General features: G+C 35.2%; 1 protein-coding gene across 1 annotated transcript; it reads left to right on the top strand.

Moving 5' to 3' along the window:
• Window positions 1-11,951: 11,951 nt before the first annotated feature.
• Window positions 11,952-13,180, top strand: LOC129227218 (putative ankyrin repeat protein RF_0381). Its single transcript, XM_054861727.1, has one exon. It carries the CDS (start codon window positions 12,010-12,012, stop codon window positions 13,087-13,089), a length of 1,080 nt encoding a protein of 359 aa, XP_054717702.1. The 5' UTR covers window positions 11,952-12,009; the 3' UTR covers window positions 13,090-13,180.
• The last annotated feature ends 2,915 nt before the right edge of the window (window positions 13,181-16,095 follow it).

Raw genomic sequence — 16,095 nt, 5'->3', positions numbered from 1 at the left:
CCCACTAGGACTCTACGTACTAAATTTCAACTTTCTAGGACATTCCGTTCTTGAGTTATGCGACATGCATTTACACATACATACGTACATACAGACGTCACGAGAAAACTCGTTGTAATTAACTCGAGGATCGTCAAAATGGATATTTCAGGTGTCTGTACGTTCCTAGGCATATATCCATGTGTGGTCGGGTTGAAAAGAAACTCAACATTCATTCGGGGGTGAGAAAAATGGAAATTAAGGCCGATTTTTGAGTGAAAATTTTTTCGCGAATACAATACTTTCTTTTTTGAAAAAGGAAGTAAAAACTGTTGACTAAATTTACATATTCTCTTCCGCTTTTAGTCTTTCATTTCCTTTGGGAAAATTCTAAGAAAATTGATAAGATTTCACCAGTGGACAATCTGCGTGCTAAGACATCTGTTATCGAAGACGCATTAGCAATAACTGATAAGGAAGCAAATATCTGTTTCAGTTTTAGGGAAAGGACAAATGACCACCGCACCAGGAAATGCCATATATTGCCGCAAACCTGATAAATATATGCATGCGTAAAAGATCGATGTTTGCATTATTTTGTTTTTGGATGTGTATGCGGCAACTAGAATGGAATGTATAGCTTTCAACATTGAAAACTGTAAATTAGGGAGATTTATGCAAAAAATTAGGGAGATTTAACAACCAAAATTTGAGTGCTAATGGACTTTTTAGATTTAAGTTGGAATTTCTTACATTTAGCTTGCACAGGGCCCAAAATTCGGAGCTGAGAAATCCGACTAGACCTGAAATTCGGAAATTAAAATTGACTTTACAGAAGCTGAAAAAACTACAATTTTTAGTTAAAAAAAGTGTTGTTGACATAAATTTGTTTTCTCAGTTATGATAAATATTCCAGGAAAAGTTTAGGAAGGGGAAAATATAATATTTTCAAAGAAGGAAAACTTAAAAAACATGTTTCAAAAATGATCAACCTTTACAATTTTCATAAACGAGTGTGAAAAAGTTTCGTTTTTGCAATTGTAATCGTTTTATTGTAGGGATGTTCAAAAATGGAAAAAGGCACTACTTCCTTAGCTTTCCGAGAATAAATACAATCAAAACTTCTTCCCATAAGGGTGGATATTAAATATGTATTTTGGTTTCGTGAACCACTTTGTTTTGAACGAAGGTTCGTATAGCTACTCTTCATCTTCGTGCGTATCGTTTGTAATTTCTTTTTTTTTTTCACCTTTTTTATAAATTGCGATAAATAACACTATATCAAGTGATAACGAATGGCGATGGTGCGTCTCCAGAAATAAAAATATACATTAATGCTATGTTATAATCATATTTATTTTCATTTTTAATCTTAATTATATCTGAATGTAACGTGAATAAATATGAATAAGGAAAGATTCTTAACTGAAAATCCGCGATAAGACTCTTATACAAGCGACGCTTCCATGTTTTTTTTTTTTTTTTTACAAATTATTTTACAACCTGAAACATTTTTCGGAGACGAGGCTCATTGGAGTGAGGACCAATCTCTGGTTTCGCTCCAAAAGAAAAAGTGAAAAAATTGTAAAACACACCGGCAGAAAAGAAAAAAAAAACGAGCTGATGTGTGCATCACATGACATCCTTTTACACCAATTTAATGTCATTTCCCCATTATTGGCAATTTTAATGTGATTCAATAGTTTACTCTCTAAATATCACCAACAGTGGACAAATTGAAACCAGATTTTAAAAAGCAAAAAATCGTCAAAATTGTCGCCAAGTTGGCGACAAAACTTGGTGACCAAAAGACTGGCGATATATTGCCAAGTGTCCACCAAATTGTAACACCACTTGAGTTTACATCGAAATTAACAATGATTTCCCCCCAAAAGGGGCAAAAGATACCCTTAGAAACCCCCGAATGCAACCAAAAAGGGAGGTGCACAACTAGACCCACTAGGAATCTACGTACTAAATTTCAACTTTCTAGGACATACCGTTCTTGAGTTATGCGACATACATACGCATATCCGCACATACATACATACGTACATACAGACGTCACGAGAAAACTCGTTCTAACTCGGGAATCGTCAAAATGGATATTTCGCGTGTCTATACGTTCTTAGGCACTTATCCACGTGTGGTCGAGTTGAAAAAAAAAATTAGCATTCATTCGGGGGTGAGCAAAATGGAAATTAAGGTCGATTTTTGAGTGAAATTTTTTTTCGCGAATACAATACTTCCTTTTCTTTGTAAAAGGAAGAAAAAAGGATCACTTTTGATGATTTTAAAAATGTTTTTGGGGAGGATACCTCCTCAAGCTTCCCTTCTTGATATAAATATTCATGTTTTTGAACTTTTCACTTCTCTAGTGTCTCAAAAGAAAGTTAATGGTCAATATAATGCTGCCTTCCCTTTCAAATCAAAATAAGGGACTGACGAAAACTGAAACAAATAGGGGTGAGCTAGCTATCTCCAAAAAGTGGGAAGTGATGGGGGGAACGGTGGTCATATTTGGATCCAGGAAGTCATTTTGCATAAGAATCAGCAAAAACGGTGACAGAAGCAATCGGATGGGTTTTTTTTTTTTTTTTTTTGCCGCGCAGAGTAATTATGCATATTTTTCTTACTTGGGAAATGCGTTTTAAAAGATTTCTTTGCATATCAAAAGCGTCTGAACGTCAGCCCCCTCCCTCCCCCCCCTTCCATTGCTTCAGTATAGCCAGAGCCTGACCGCACAGGCCAGCTAGGCCTGGGGCTACATCTCCCTTAGAGGCCCCAAATGGTTTAAAAACTTATGTATAGTATCCAAAAAAATGTGCATTTTTGTGAAAATAATAAAAAATCATCTTTTAAATAAGTGTTAAACATCATTATGGTTTGACTTAAAGTGCTTTGATTTAAAGTGATGGAATAGAGAAGGGGCCTCTAAAGCATTGTGGGCCTTGGCAGGGGCGGATCCAGAAATTTTTGTAAGGGGGGTTAAGTTTCAATGGCCAGCGTTATACACACCTTTTCATTCGCTAAGGAGCCCCCTCCCCCCAAATAAGATAAAATTTCTTATCCTTTCAAATTATCCTCCCCCCTCCCTTTTCTAAATTTTGTGCAACCATAGCCATGGATTATATTCCCTCAAATTTTTAGTATAAGTCATATTTCTTTAGATAAAAAGCTGGACACGTTGTCGTAAAGTTTGAATAGTATATATTTTTCTTTTGAAAATGAACAAAAAAAAAAAAAAACTCAAAACAGCAATAGCAAAATAACCGAACTAAGTCGATCCTTTGTCCTTTGAAATATGACATGCTGAGATGAAATACAGTATACTCCCGATTATCCGTGCTAATCACCGGGCGGCGTAGCACGGATAATCGAAAAACACAGATAATCCGAAAAATCATTTAAGGAATATGCAGGATAACTATTTAAGGGGGTCCGGGACACAAAAATCGTCAAATTTTGCAATTTTTTTTTATCATGTAAAAAATTACTCCGTGTTTTTCTGCTTAAGAGGAGGTTTGAATCTTGTTTCTATCTTAAATAGAACGAAAGATATAATTATTTTTGTTGTATGCACCTACGCGTTTTTCTCCATGATGCAATTTTTCCCGATTTCTTGCATTCAAACTCTTATAAGTCAGGAACCGATAAAGATAAAGTAATGAAACTTGGAGCATATCTTTTTCAAACAGTTTACTTTAAATTTTATTCGTCGAATTTGAAAAAAAAACGCTTACTGCAAAAATTACGATTTAAAAAAAAAAAAGTATCTTCGAATTTTTCTAAATTTTTCTTCAAATATTTTTTATTTTTTATTGAATCAATATTTTTAAAATCGCCGAATAAAAATTAAAGCTTAGATATTTGTGCGTAATTCATTGAAAAAAAATTGAAAATTGTTTAAGAATATTTTGAGTTATAGCAATTTAAAGCAACCCAATTTTTTATTAAAAAAAACTAATTAAATTTAAATAAAAAAATTTCTTTTTTTCATATTTATGTTATGATTTTGCTTATTAAATAAATGGTGAATCAGTGCAAAAAATTTCAAAACTCTAAAGTATATAATAAAAAAAAAATTCAAAATGTGTCCCGGACCCCCTTAAGGAGAAATTAGAAAAAACAATGTATATACTCACACAAACCAGGAACTTTTCTTCGAAATTTATTTTTTGCTTAAAAAAATCGGTGGTACATTTATTTTCTTTGTTTGTTTAAATTGTTGCGTATGTCCGTACGAATTTTTCTTACTGCAATTATTTCTCCATAATCGTAACTTCTTTCACTCATGTAATCCAATAAATGTTCCACAGATTGTAGAGCAAAAGAATGTGAAATTGTATTTTCTTCATGTTCTTCATCTTCGTTTTCGGTATCATCTCCTGCGTTTGTTTCAGTAACAAGTTCAATGATATTTTTGTCAGTTAGACATCCTGATATTATAGATTCTGATTCACATCCGTCGCTTTTAAACCACTCTTCGACATTTTCAGCGTCAACTGATTCGAAACCTTTGAGTTCTTTAACTTCCTCAATGATGTTATCGATAACATCATCGAAGCTTTAGAAAAGTGTGATTCCGAAATGATGCACGGATAATCCGCAAACCGGATAATCGGCACACGGATAATCGGTAGCACACTGTACCTTGTAGAAAGAACCAAGCAAAAAAAGTTTAACATTGATTTCATGTAGTACTAATTTTTTGGATCAGAAAATTGAAGTTCAATAATAATCATCATAAAGTTCATGCCACGGGGGGGGGGGGTTAGCTGACCCTTTGACCCTCCCCTGAATCCGTTCTTAGGCCTTGGGCCTCACTTTTAGTTAGTCGGGCCCTGAGCATAGCTTTTCCAATGTGGCTCATATCGCTGATCCATTCCCTCATCCGGCGAGCAAGGAGATGGCACAAAACAAAACCACTGAACTTGAACTTTCGCTAGGAACGTGATTTGCCAAAATACTGGAAAAAAGTAGTTTGTCACGCTCGCTCTTCCTCTTTTTCATCCATGAAAAAGTTGCCTGAGGTCATGTAATTACGGAGAAGAAAGGAAGAGTGTTCTAGATTTTGAGAAAGAAGATGAGAGGCAAATCACTACACCACATCCTGGGATGTGTATGTATGGATGTTGGAGAAGGAGCATTTTCGCAGACCACTCATATCCATTGATACTTCCATCTCGAAGTGGAGAAGGAACTGTCGTAGCAGACATGTTTAACCACAGCAAAAAGAAGCGGATGCTTTTAGGTTGGATGCTGCAAGTGCAAGTGATTTTCTTGGTTACATATTATCAAATTATTTTGCCGTGGCGCGGATTTCATTGTTGGTGACGTCAGGAGCGTTACTCGATCATTGGCTATTATTTATATCAGGATTGTTGCTTAAATCGTTGCCTCCGAGCAACAGAAGGATATCTTACTATTATTCTGAGGCTTAGATACCTTATTGTTGCTCTGAGGCGACGATATCCGTGCGTATATAGGGTGACGAGAGTTCGCAAAATAGAAAAAGGTCGAAAACCAGACTGTTAGCAAACATGAGATTTGGCGGGTAGAGAACCATTTAGTAGTTTATTCTTGTAATTATCATACAAAACTGCGCTTTTAATACACAATAAACAGTGCACAACATTCCAAACAGTTCAGTTACTTTCGTCAAAATCAGCTCCTAAATCTAAAGTGGTGAATTTTTTAGAAAACATTTATCATCTAAACCAGATTAAAAATATGCAGAATCTAAAAAAAGAGTTCCTAAAAAGAAAAACCGCATTTTCTTTTTTTTTTTTTTTGAACTCGTATTTAGTAAAAAAAACAAACCAAACCCAGTGACACGACAGCCCATGGGGCCAAGGCCTGCTGTGTCCATCTCAGTCTTCCTGAACAAGGGCTCTGGGGTGCTAGGCAGGTGTTCCGCTTAGGTGGTCAACCGAACACGTAACCCCCAAGGTTTAGTTCCCAAGCACGCTTGATGCTCATTTCATCGACCCACTGAAAGGATGAACGGATGAGTCGACCATGCCCGACCCGGTAATCGAACCCGAGCCTGCATCCACTGAGCTCCGTTGTTAGTAAACGGGAGTTAAAAATTTCACTACACCAACAACGTCGAGAGTTCGTAAAATAGAGGGTCGTAAAAGCGAACGTCGGTTGCAGGGCAAGATTACTACAGGGGCAGGGAAGGCAAATGTCCAGGGACCCAAATTTTAAAGTTTTGGGTGATAAAATGAGAAAACTCAAAAATATTACGTTGCTTGTATTTCAGCAAGTTTACTTTTCTTAGTCGGTATTTTTAGAAAACAGTTAAGTGTTTGACCAGAAAAAAGAGAAATGTGTGTTTTGGTCGAAAAATAAATAGTGTGCTAGTTCACTTGTTTAGTACATTAGTTTATATCTGCCCACATGTTTTGCACACTATTTTTGTAATTCAATTTTGCGCTACAGTAGGCGCCGCTTAACGTGATCACTTTGGGACAAATACAATTTGATAACAATAACCGACTGATAACAATAACCGAAAAGAATCCAGACGACACAAAATAATGATTTTTTTCCAATTAAGGTGCATTTATTTTGGCAACCTCAAATTAAAATCACAATAACTCAACTGAACGCAGTTTTAAATTATAAATTAGTAAATTAACAGAATGGAAATATCTGAATTATAAAAAGTTAAAGCTAAATTATGCAATTTTTAATCACATAGTAATAGGTGAAGTAAAATATGACCGTTTTCACTGACATTCGTAAACCAATTTCAAAGTGCATTCAGCTTTTCTATCTTTTCCAGCATGGTTTTGCTTGTTGTTTAAATTTTAATTTAACTTCGCTTTGTTTTCAATCTCGACACAATTCTTTAATAGTTTACAAAGTAATGGCAACATTGGAGGTCCTACATCCATGCCTACAACATGTCCAGCTACTGAATTTTTTTTAAGTGCAAAAGAAAGTTTTCTTAGGGGAGTCTGGTCACTGGGGGCGAACTTTCTGTAGCTTCATTCCTAGAAATATTTTGAACTGCTATTGAAAACCACAAAGTGCTACACAGAAAGTTAGTCTCGTCAGGGTTTGCCTATGTATTTCTCTTAATTGAGGAACAAAAACGGGGAAAAAATTAAAAGTTTATGAAAAAGTGATAACAATAAACGAAGAGGCTGATTACAATATCCGATTTTTTTAACGTGTGTTAATATACAAGTGTTCCGGGACTTCGTGATTCTGATAACATTAAGCGAATGATGACATTAACCGTGATCACATTAAGCGGCGCCTACTGTATTTTCATTATTTTCTAATTGTAATAATGTCTACCATGGGCCCCACGCTGTCATAATATGGCCCCTATTTCCCGGAGTGCCCTCCCTCTAAAAAAAAAGGACGTCCCCCCCCCAAGTGAAAAAATACCCCTCACCCCCACCTCAAAATTTCGCAGTTGCGATCGGTGGTAAACTGTTAGACTGAGTTCTGAATTAGCTTACTCTTGTGGTCTAACATGGGTTCCCCAGCTGATATTTTTCCCCCGCGAACAATCATAAGGTGAATCATATTCTGACGTTCATTTTCGCCGACGTCATTTCACTGGAAGTCGTCAGGCAACAATGGAAAATCTGATTCGGGGATATTCTCATCTTTGCCGAGGGCACGATTCCTCTCTTCGACTGATAAAAGTAAAATCCCTTCGGGGGCATTAATAGGATATTGCCTCTTCCGGATTACCGAGAAGGACAACATGGAAACATTCTTACTGCTCAACGATGTGAAATGATTTCGCTTATCGAAAAGGGAAAAATAGGGGAAAATTATAGCTGAATAGCAGCGTTTTCCGAACTTGCTACAGCTGTGTATGCCCCTATTACAATTTCTGGTTTGCCTCTCGATTAACCGGCATCGGATTATAAGCCACTTCCCCCCAAAAAAGGAGTGAATTTTTCCGGAATGGAAAGGAAAAAGACTTTAAAACTAGAATTCATCACTTCTCTTAATGACTAATTCATCTTTCGCATGATTTAATACGCTAATTTAAAATACTTTGAACGGAATGTTTCAAAACGTTTGAATCAGGGGTGCCCATCCCCCCTAAGTTCAATGGCGCAAATCCCCCTCCCCCATAAAAAAAATTCTCGACCCTCTTTCCCATTTTTATTTCCTAGCTCTCTTATTTATTTTATTTACTTATTTTTTTAAATATGTTTTATTTATTTATTTTAAATATTTTTATTATGTTATTTATTAATTATTATTATTATTATTATTTTATTAGAAAATTCTGTGCCACGCCAATAACACACACACACACAAACTAAATAAATAAATGAAATGAAATATAAACAGAATAAAATAAAATAAAATAAATAATTTAAAAATAAATCAACAAATAAATTTTAAGAAATAAATTTAAAAAATTGAAAATTCCCCCCAAAAAATTTTAATGGCGCAACTTGCTCTATAATCCCCCGACAGACTATCTTTGATCCCCCCCCCTGTGAACACCCCTGATTTGAATAAAAATTTGAATTAATTGGATTACCTGGACACAGAAATTTTGGGGCGTGCACAGAAATTTTGGGGCCCGTCATAAATGACTTTTCCGGATCCCCCTCCATATTGTTTATCCCTATATTTCACGCCTAGCTTTAAAAATATTGGGCTCTCTTCAGGCTCAGGCCAACAGTTGTCCCCCCCCCCCCCTGCACGCCTCTGCCTGGGCAGAGGCATTTCCAGACCAACCCGGTTATTCGGGAGTATACTGTATTAAGAATCCCTTTGTCAAAGGAAAAAAACTTGACCCATATATAAAAAATATGTTTGCTTTTATTTCCTTTTTGTGGATCATAAACAAAATATCAGTCAGATCATAATAAAACATAAAATGAATGAGCTATAATATAAACAGCATTCAGTATAATATAATGAGAGGAGGGGTCCCTGGTTGTTAAATAAAGTCTGAGATGCAGTTTGAGAAGTCTGCTCCCCCCCCCCCCCCCTTCCCCTTTGAAATGAAGCCGCCAAGTGCTGAAAAAGCAACTTTACACATAAGAAGGAAAAAGTAAAATATATTTTCGGACTTCCGTCTGTAAAAACTGAATACCTCCATGTACTTTACTAAAGAAAACACCAGAAAACTATTTTAATCGAATTTTTTTTCGTAAAATTTGATGCAATGTAACTGCAAATTGAAAGTGAAAAATCTGAATTTTAAAAGAAATTTTTCAATTTCTTTTCTTTCCATCACTTAAGTCTCATTAAATAGAAGGAAAAGCTCTGTGCTGAACTATTTTGTCAATAAAGGGGAGCCAAGAGGAACATTTCTGCTTTACTGAACACCAGAACTAAATTTTCCAAAAAAAAAAAAATCTTTTTTTTTCTTTTTTCTTTACTGGAGTTGATTTTAAATTCACCGAAGAAATATGTTTGCACCCGTTTCCGTACAATCATTAAATAAACACATGACGAGTATTAATTACAAATTATTAGTAAAATGGTTGAAAAAGGTCAAGGTGCCAAAATCGATCTTTTGCACTGGTGTAATGTAAAAAATCTATATAATTGATTTTTTTTCATTGGTAAGATGGCAGTTTTTTTAACTTGTGAGTTGATTTTGAATTTATTTAATTTAACCACCAGGAGGATGTATCACAATTTTTCCTTGAGACCTTTTTCGAAAAATGTTACGGCATATGCTTCAAAGATATTTTTGCAAATATGAGACTAGGAGCCAGGGCTGCGGAGTCGGAAGGAAAATTTCCGACTCCGACCCCGACTCCTGGATTTTTAAACGCCCGACTCCGACTCCAACTCCGGATTTTTTTTTAAAAATTTAATTGTATTTTTTCAACTCCCTCTCCCTTCAGGGGAAGGGGGAAAACCTCTAAGCAAAGATTGAAATATTAATTCCTTTTTATATATTTTTTTTTTTTTTTGTGAACCCAAGACGCATACTACGTTAGAATTTCAATTTAAAAATCACATTTTCCAATAGTTACGAGTTAAAAAGCGAGATGACTTAAAAATCCCTTTAAAAAATTTGAAAAGAATTATCTGTAATTTGCCCCCCTTTAATGTTTAACAAATAGATATTGATCAAATCGTGTGCTTTCAATTTTTGAAAACTGTAGTTTGAGAGAAAAAAAGCTTTTTTTCTAAATCCAAGTTCTTGAGAGGGGGTGGTTTGCCCCGGGTGACACCCATCTGGTAGATGACACCCAAAGTTAATTTCAGAGTTTATAAAAAATATAAGCATTTTAATTCTGAAAATTTTCGTGAATGTATTTTAAATTATATTTTATCAATAAAATTTCAACGAAAATAGGGCACATATACATCAGGAGCTAATTTTACACGAAATGCGGCGGTATACAAATTTGTACGAATAGCTTTTACTATACCTATATTTCCACTTCGCTAAATTTTTAATTTAAACTTTATTGGCTGCATTAGAATTAACCTTAATATGAAGATTTTAAGATTAACTGCAATTATTGAGTGTTGTAATCAAGAAATCATTTACACTTATTTTGTTCCATACTTTTTAGTGAGAACCAAGCTTATAGAAAGTCTTAATAAAGAAAAAAACATTAGAATATTTCATCGATTCTTTTGGATTCGTGCTTTCGCACTAGAACTTCTTTGAATTTGTCGATCACCCTTAAACGTTTCAATCTTAGCTACGGGCCTCGACTTACTAATTTGTTACGTTTCTTTTGCTATTTTATAACTGAGATCGAACAAAACACTATATTTCTATTTTTATTTGAAAGTGATTACTTGAAAATGTTAGGCAACAAAACCGTTTGCTGACAATTGCTATTAGTTCCGTTAAAAAGCAAGCAAAATAGGGGACGGCTACAGAAAGTTCGGTAAGCACTCAAGCTGGCTGATTGCCATAATGGCAGTTATTTTCTCATTAGTATCTTTTTATACATGTAATCGAACCAATTGGTAGTCAGTTTTTAAAAAATGTAAGGAGAGTCAGTGAAAAGGAAAGAAAAAAAGAAGCCCGGAGTCGGAGTCGGAGTCGGCATGTTTTCTAACGACTCCGACTCCAACTCCTTTACCCCAAAATCAGTCCGACTCCGACTCTTCGACTCCGACTCCGACTCCACAGCCCTGCTAGGAGCTAATCTAGAGCAAACAATGAAAATGTCCATTTTATCAAAAAGGTATGAAACAAACTTAGCCGTTTATTGTTAAAATTAAACCTTATGAGATCGGATTTTCTTTCCCAGAGAACAGAATATTCAAACACAAAACCCGTTGAGAAAAAAAAACGTTTTAAAAGGGGGGGACACGAACAGTTTTACAAGAAAATATTCTAATTAAACAGTGATTTGTAAGCAATACGAACTCAAACTGTGCGATTTAAAGACGTAATTTCCAAAACTGCCCATATGGGGGAGGGGGGCAAGTGGGGGCTCAATCCCCCCTTGAAATTAGAACTTCTTTGCTTTGAGCATCTACTTTTTTCTTTGAAAAAATTTAAAAACATTTCTTTTCCAGCAATTAATGAATGTTATTAAAAATGTCAAATTTTAATAACTCTAATCTGTGCTAAAATCGGTTTCTATGAGGAAAATATCCAGCTAAACCATGGGAAAAATATCTGAGCCCCCCCCCCCTTAAAACTTTGCATATGGGTGCCCTTGGTAATTTTATAAAAATATAGCATTTAAAAGCTAATGGAAACAAATCAAAGTTTCCTTTCAAAATCATTTCCCTTGAAAAGAAAAACAATTCAATTTCTATTCTTTCAAACACTAAATACACAATTCTCAAGTTCATGAATCAGTTTTCTAATACTACTACCGGTTGTTATTCCAAAACAATTCTTTCAAGGGAATCCCACTTAATGTGATACGAATCGATAGGGAAAAGGGGAAACGCGTGAGATGTAGGGATTTTATCAAGAACAGGAAAGAGGAAACCGCGGTATCTCACGCGCTAAAATTGCTCTCTCAGTATAGAACTTGGAATCGGACGCGGATCGTTGGCCGGATGAAGTTGAGATTTTGGCCTTAACCTGAGAGAGACATGGAGGATACGAGCTATATTTTCCATCAAGCAGTTAGATCAAATAACTTAGAGAAAGTGAAAAAATTATTGAGTGAAGGAGTCCACCCGGATGAACCTAATTGGATTAATAATGGTCGACCGGCTCTTTTGGAAGCAACTTACCAAGGAAATGTCGACATGGTGGAAATTCTATTAAATGCTGACGCTGATCCTAATATTCAGAACATGTTGGGCGAAACGGCGTTACACAATGCCTTTCATCCAAAGACGTTTTCCAAAGAGTTGGTGGTTTTGCTTTTGGAACACGGAGCCGATGTGAATGTTCGAGAAAAACTAAACGGCTATACTCCAGTACACATGGTCGTCAAGTTGTGTGCATCACATGTGAGCAAAGGTATTAAAACAAGTCTCCTTAAAGTGTTGCAACTGATGTGCGCCAAGGCAGACGTGAAAATCAGAAGCGTCAGGAACGAAACCGCGTTGCACAGGATGACAACAGGCAGTGTGGACTGGTGCGAACCTCTGCAAATCCTCATAGACCACGGATTCGATCTGAACGCGCAAAACGACAGAGGCGAGACAGGCCTCATGTGTTCCATCGACAAAAGACACTGCATGATGGCAGAGCTGCTGGTCAAAAAAGGAGCTGAGGTCAACATCAAAGACAGGCATTTCCAAACAGCCCTGCACCACAGTGCTCAAAAGAACCTCCTGCGCTTGGTGATCTTGCTGTTGGACGTCCAGTGCGATGCAAACGCCACAGATCTGAATGGAGACACGGCACTGCACATTGCAGCTAGCAAGGGGTTGGTGGACATGGTACAAGTGCTTGTCTCGCATCCGGGGATCGATGCAAACATCCAGAACATAGTGGGCTCGACCCCGCTACTGCATGCCGTGGAGAGTGGATTCACTCAGGTGGTGGAACTGTTGCTCGAAGCATACTGCGATTCAGACTGTGAGAAATGTTTATTGTCTGCTATAGACGTTGCCGAAGAGAACTCTGCCCGACGATGGCATCCAGAGATATATTCTCTGCTACAGGTGGCTCTGGAACAAAAGAGAGACCTCTGGGACGAAGGTGAAACCTCGTTGTGATTCTTAATGGGTTAGATATTTATAGTTTAATTTTTCTAAACGTTAGGGTAGTATAGTCGTTTTTAAAGAATTTTGTAAATAGATGTTGAAGTGTCCAAATAAATTTTTAAAGAGAAATTTTAATCATTTGCATCGAAATTTGAAAAAAAAAAAAAAAAAAAAAAAGAAAAACATTTTTAAAAATGCTACTGAATTGGAAAAAAAAATTATGCATACAATTCAACATTTTAAAATGGTGAAAATAAGTCAAATTCTCATTTTTAGTGCAATGTATTGATCTTTACATAAAATCTTATTATAATTTCTTTTGCATAGATTAATTCACTACTTGTCATATGAATTAAACAGTTCTAGTTCTGTAAATTAAAAGAAAACTTACAGTAGTGTTTGAGAATTTAAGTAAAAGAAATGTTGAAAAATTTTAGCCTTCTTATCACTTTACATCTCATATGAGGCTTCTACTATAAATAGCAATATTTTATTTCAAAAATTCCTCAAAATCATTTAATTCAATGCCACCATTTAATCATGCAAAACTCATTGGATGAGGTCCTAAAATGAGTACAAGAATCCTACTTAATAGCGCTGTGGATCGACTCATTTTGGTGCTGAGAAGAAAAATTACTTAACGGTTTGAACTGCTGAATAAACTTTTTTTTTTAAGGTAAGTAAATATTTTCTCTTTCATCCAACTTAACATAGTGCGCACATGTTTAAACGAAATAAATTGCCTAAAATTTAAAACATTATATTACACCTCATATAAGGCTCATAAAAAACACTCTGATTTAGAGTAGCATTTTATTTCAATTTCAAAAATTTTCCAGGAGACAATCCCTGAGCGCACTACCTCCTCTGTTTAAATTCAAAAATGATCTAAATTTGCACTCTAAAGACAGCAGTTTGAGGGAAAAAATCAAGAAGAGAACGCACCTAGATAGCGTAAAACTGCGTTTTTAAGACTCCAATTTAGAAAAAAAATCCGGAGATCTTTTTCTGAAGTCCTCAAAGGAAGTTCAAAGCTGAGTTCTTAGGATTTCATCAGTTCAAAAAAAAAAAAATAATAATAATAATAAAAATAAATAAATAAAAATAAATAAATAAAATAATAACAGTAATAATAATAGTAATGATGATAATGGGAGAACTTCCGAACCCTCTCGTTCCTCCTTCTAAAATAACGTTTTAAAAGACGTTTAAAAAATGTTTTAAAGTTTACAAAATTTCTGGGGGAGAACACCAAACCCCTTGCTCTAAGTTTACTAAAGATGGCTTCAATTTGCGTCTTTTCAACATCAGTTTTAAGAAATTTTTCCAGGAAGAGCCTTCCTTATTCTTACATTACCAAAGACAAGCCACACGTTTTTGTTATTATTATTATTATTAATTACTTTATTTTCAAAAAAAAAAAAAAATACGGGGACAACCCTGGAAACCCCTCTTCATTCCCCAAACATAGACAAAACTCTACTGAAACGGAAGTTGTTAAAACTACAATTACAAAAAAAATTACGCGAGAGAACATCAAAAGCCCCCCCCCCCCCCCCCCCCCCCCCCCCACCCCGCATCTCCAGTCACTCATGATACCCTTAAATAGTCTTCACCTTCCTTAAAAAAAATGTGCCCAGCACTTATAAGCCCCACTCGCTGCCTCTGGAGAAACTTGACCAGATTACAACTTACTGATATAATTAAGATGTGAATTATGGATATAAATATAAAAACATCACACAAAAAAAGTTTGACTTGAAATTTATTCTAAGTACATTTCCTGCTTTTATGTATAAGAACCGGATTCGTAAGTAACTATTGCATTCTGAGTGGTAATACAAACATTTGTCACACACATATGCAAAACAGTGACCACATATGTTTAAAGAGACAAAAATTGCTTGAATAATAATTATACAGATTATCTTTAAGACAGTATTAATGGACCATAATCATGTATATTTGACACAAATATAATAACGCAACTTCTAAACATAAATAATGAACCGTGTCATGTAAACACACACATTTTCAACATAATAAAAAGAATTCACTCAACCACAACCCATTTATTATATAACTCATCAAAATCTAACAACTAAAACAGACTAGGTCACATGATGTGAGTTATAAATCAACATGATGATAAGTACACTAATCACATATTAAATTATATGGATGGAAAAAAAGGCTTCGTTTTACAAACATTATGTTTTTTAGAGTGTACATAAATTTGAGTAAAACGACAACAACGTGTATAAAGTACAAATAAAGTATTAAAATAGAGTTTAAAACTCAGTAAACAGCTGTTTGGGGCTGTCAAATGCAAGCCCCTTCATCAGTGCATAAAAGAAAAACAAAAAGCCCACACAATGTAGACCGAACGACATTTGACAGCCCCGAAACAGCTGTTTGCTGAGTTTTTAACTCTATTTTAATACTTGACTAGCTGCGTTGCCCGGCTTTGCCCGGTCTATTTTGAAAACAAAAATTGTGTCAAGTGACGTATATTCAACAATCAGGCATAAATAAAAGAAAAAAAATCATCATGCAAAATTTCCCCTCCAAGCAATGACGACAGATATTAAAATACTTTTAAGAAAATAAAATGAGAAAGATGGATTTAAAAAGCGTAACCATGGAAACACAAAATAAAATAAGTTTCAGAATTGAAAATGAGAAAGATGGAAATAATGGATTCAAAAAGCGTTACCGTGGAAACGCAAAATAAAATGGTTAAAAACTTGAATAGTGAACAGATTTTTGAACTTCATTTCATTCGCTTGTAACTTTTTTTCTAATGGAGATAGAGGGTTAAACTTCCGACCATGGGTCGAGTTAGATCTGGTGTAAAAAAGGTAGCTCTTTTCAGTGGTGTCAAAAAGAAAATTGTAGGACAATTCCTTCACTTTTTATTGATAAATTTAATGAAGAAAGTAGTGCCTAAATTTCAGCTAAGCCTAAACAAATTCGAGCTAAAAACGTAAATAACTCCCGCCGCAATTAAGTTAGAGC

This window comes from Uloborus diversus, chromosome 1 (assembly GCF_026930045.1).
Source record: "Uloborus diversus isolate 005 chromosome 1, Udiv.v.3.1, whole genome shotgun sequence".
In the NCBI taxonomy this organism is placed as follows: domain Eukaryota; kingdom Metazoa; phylum Arthropoda; class Arachnida; order Araneae; family Uloboridae; genus Uloborus; species Uloborus diversus.
This window is presented reverse-complemented; position numbering and strand designations above follow the sequence as displayed.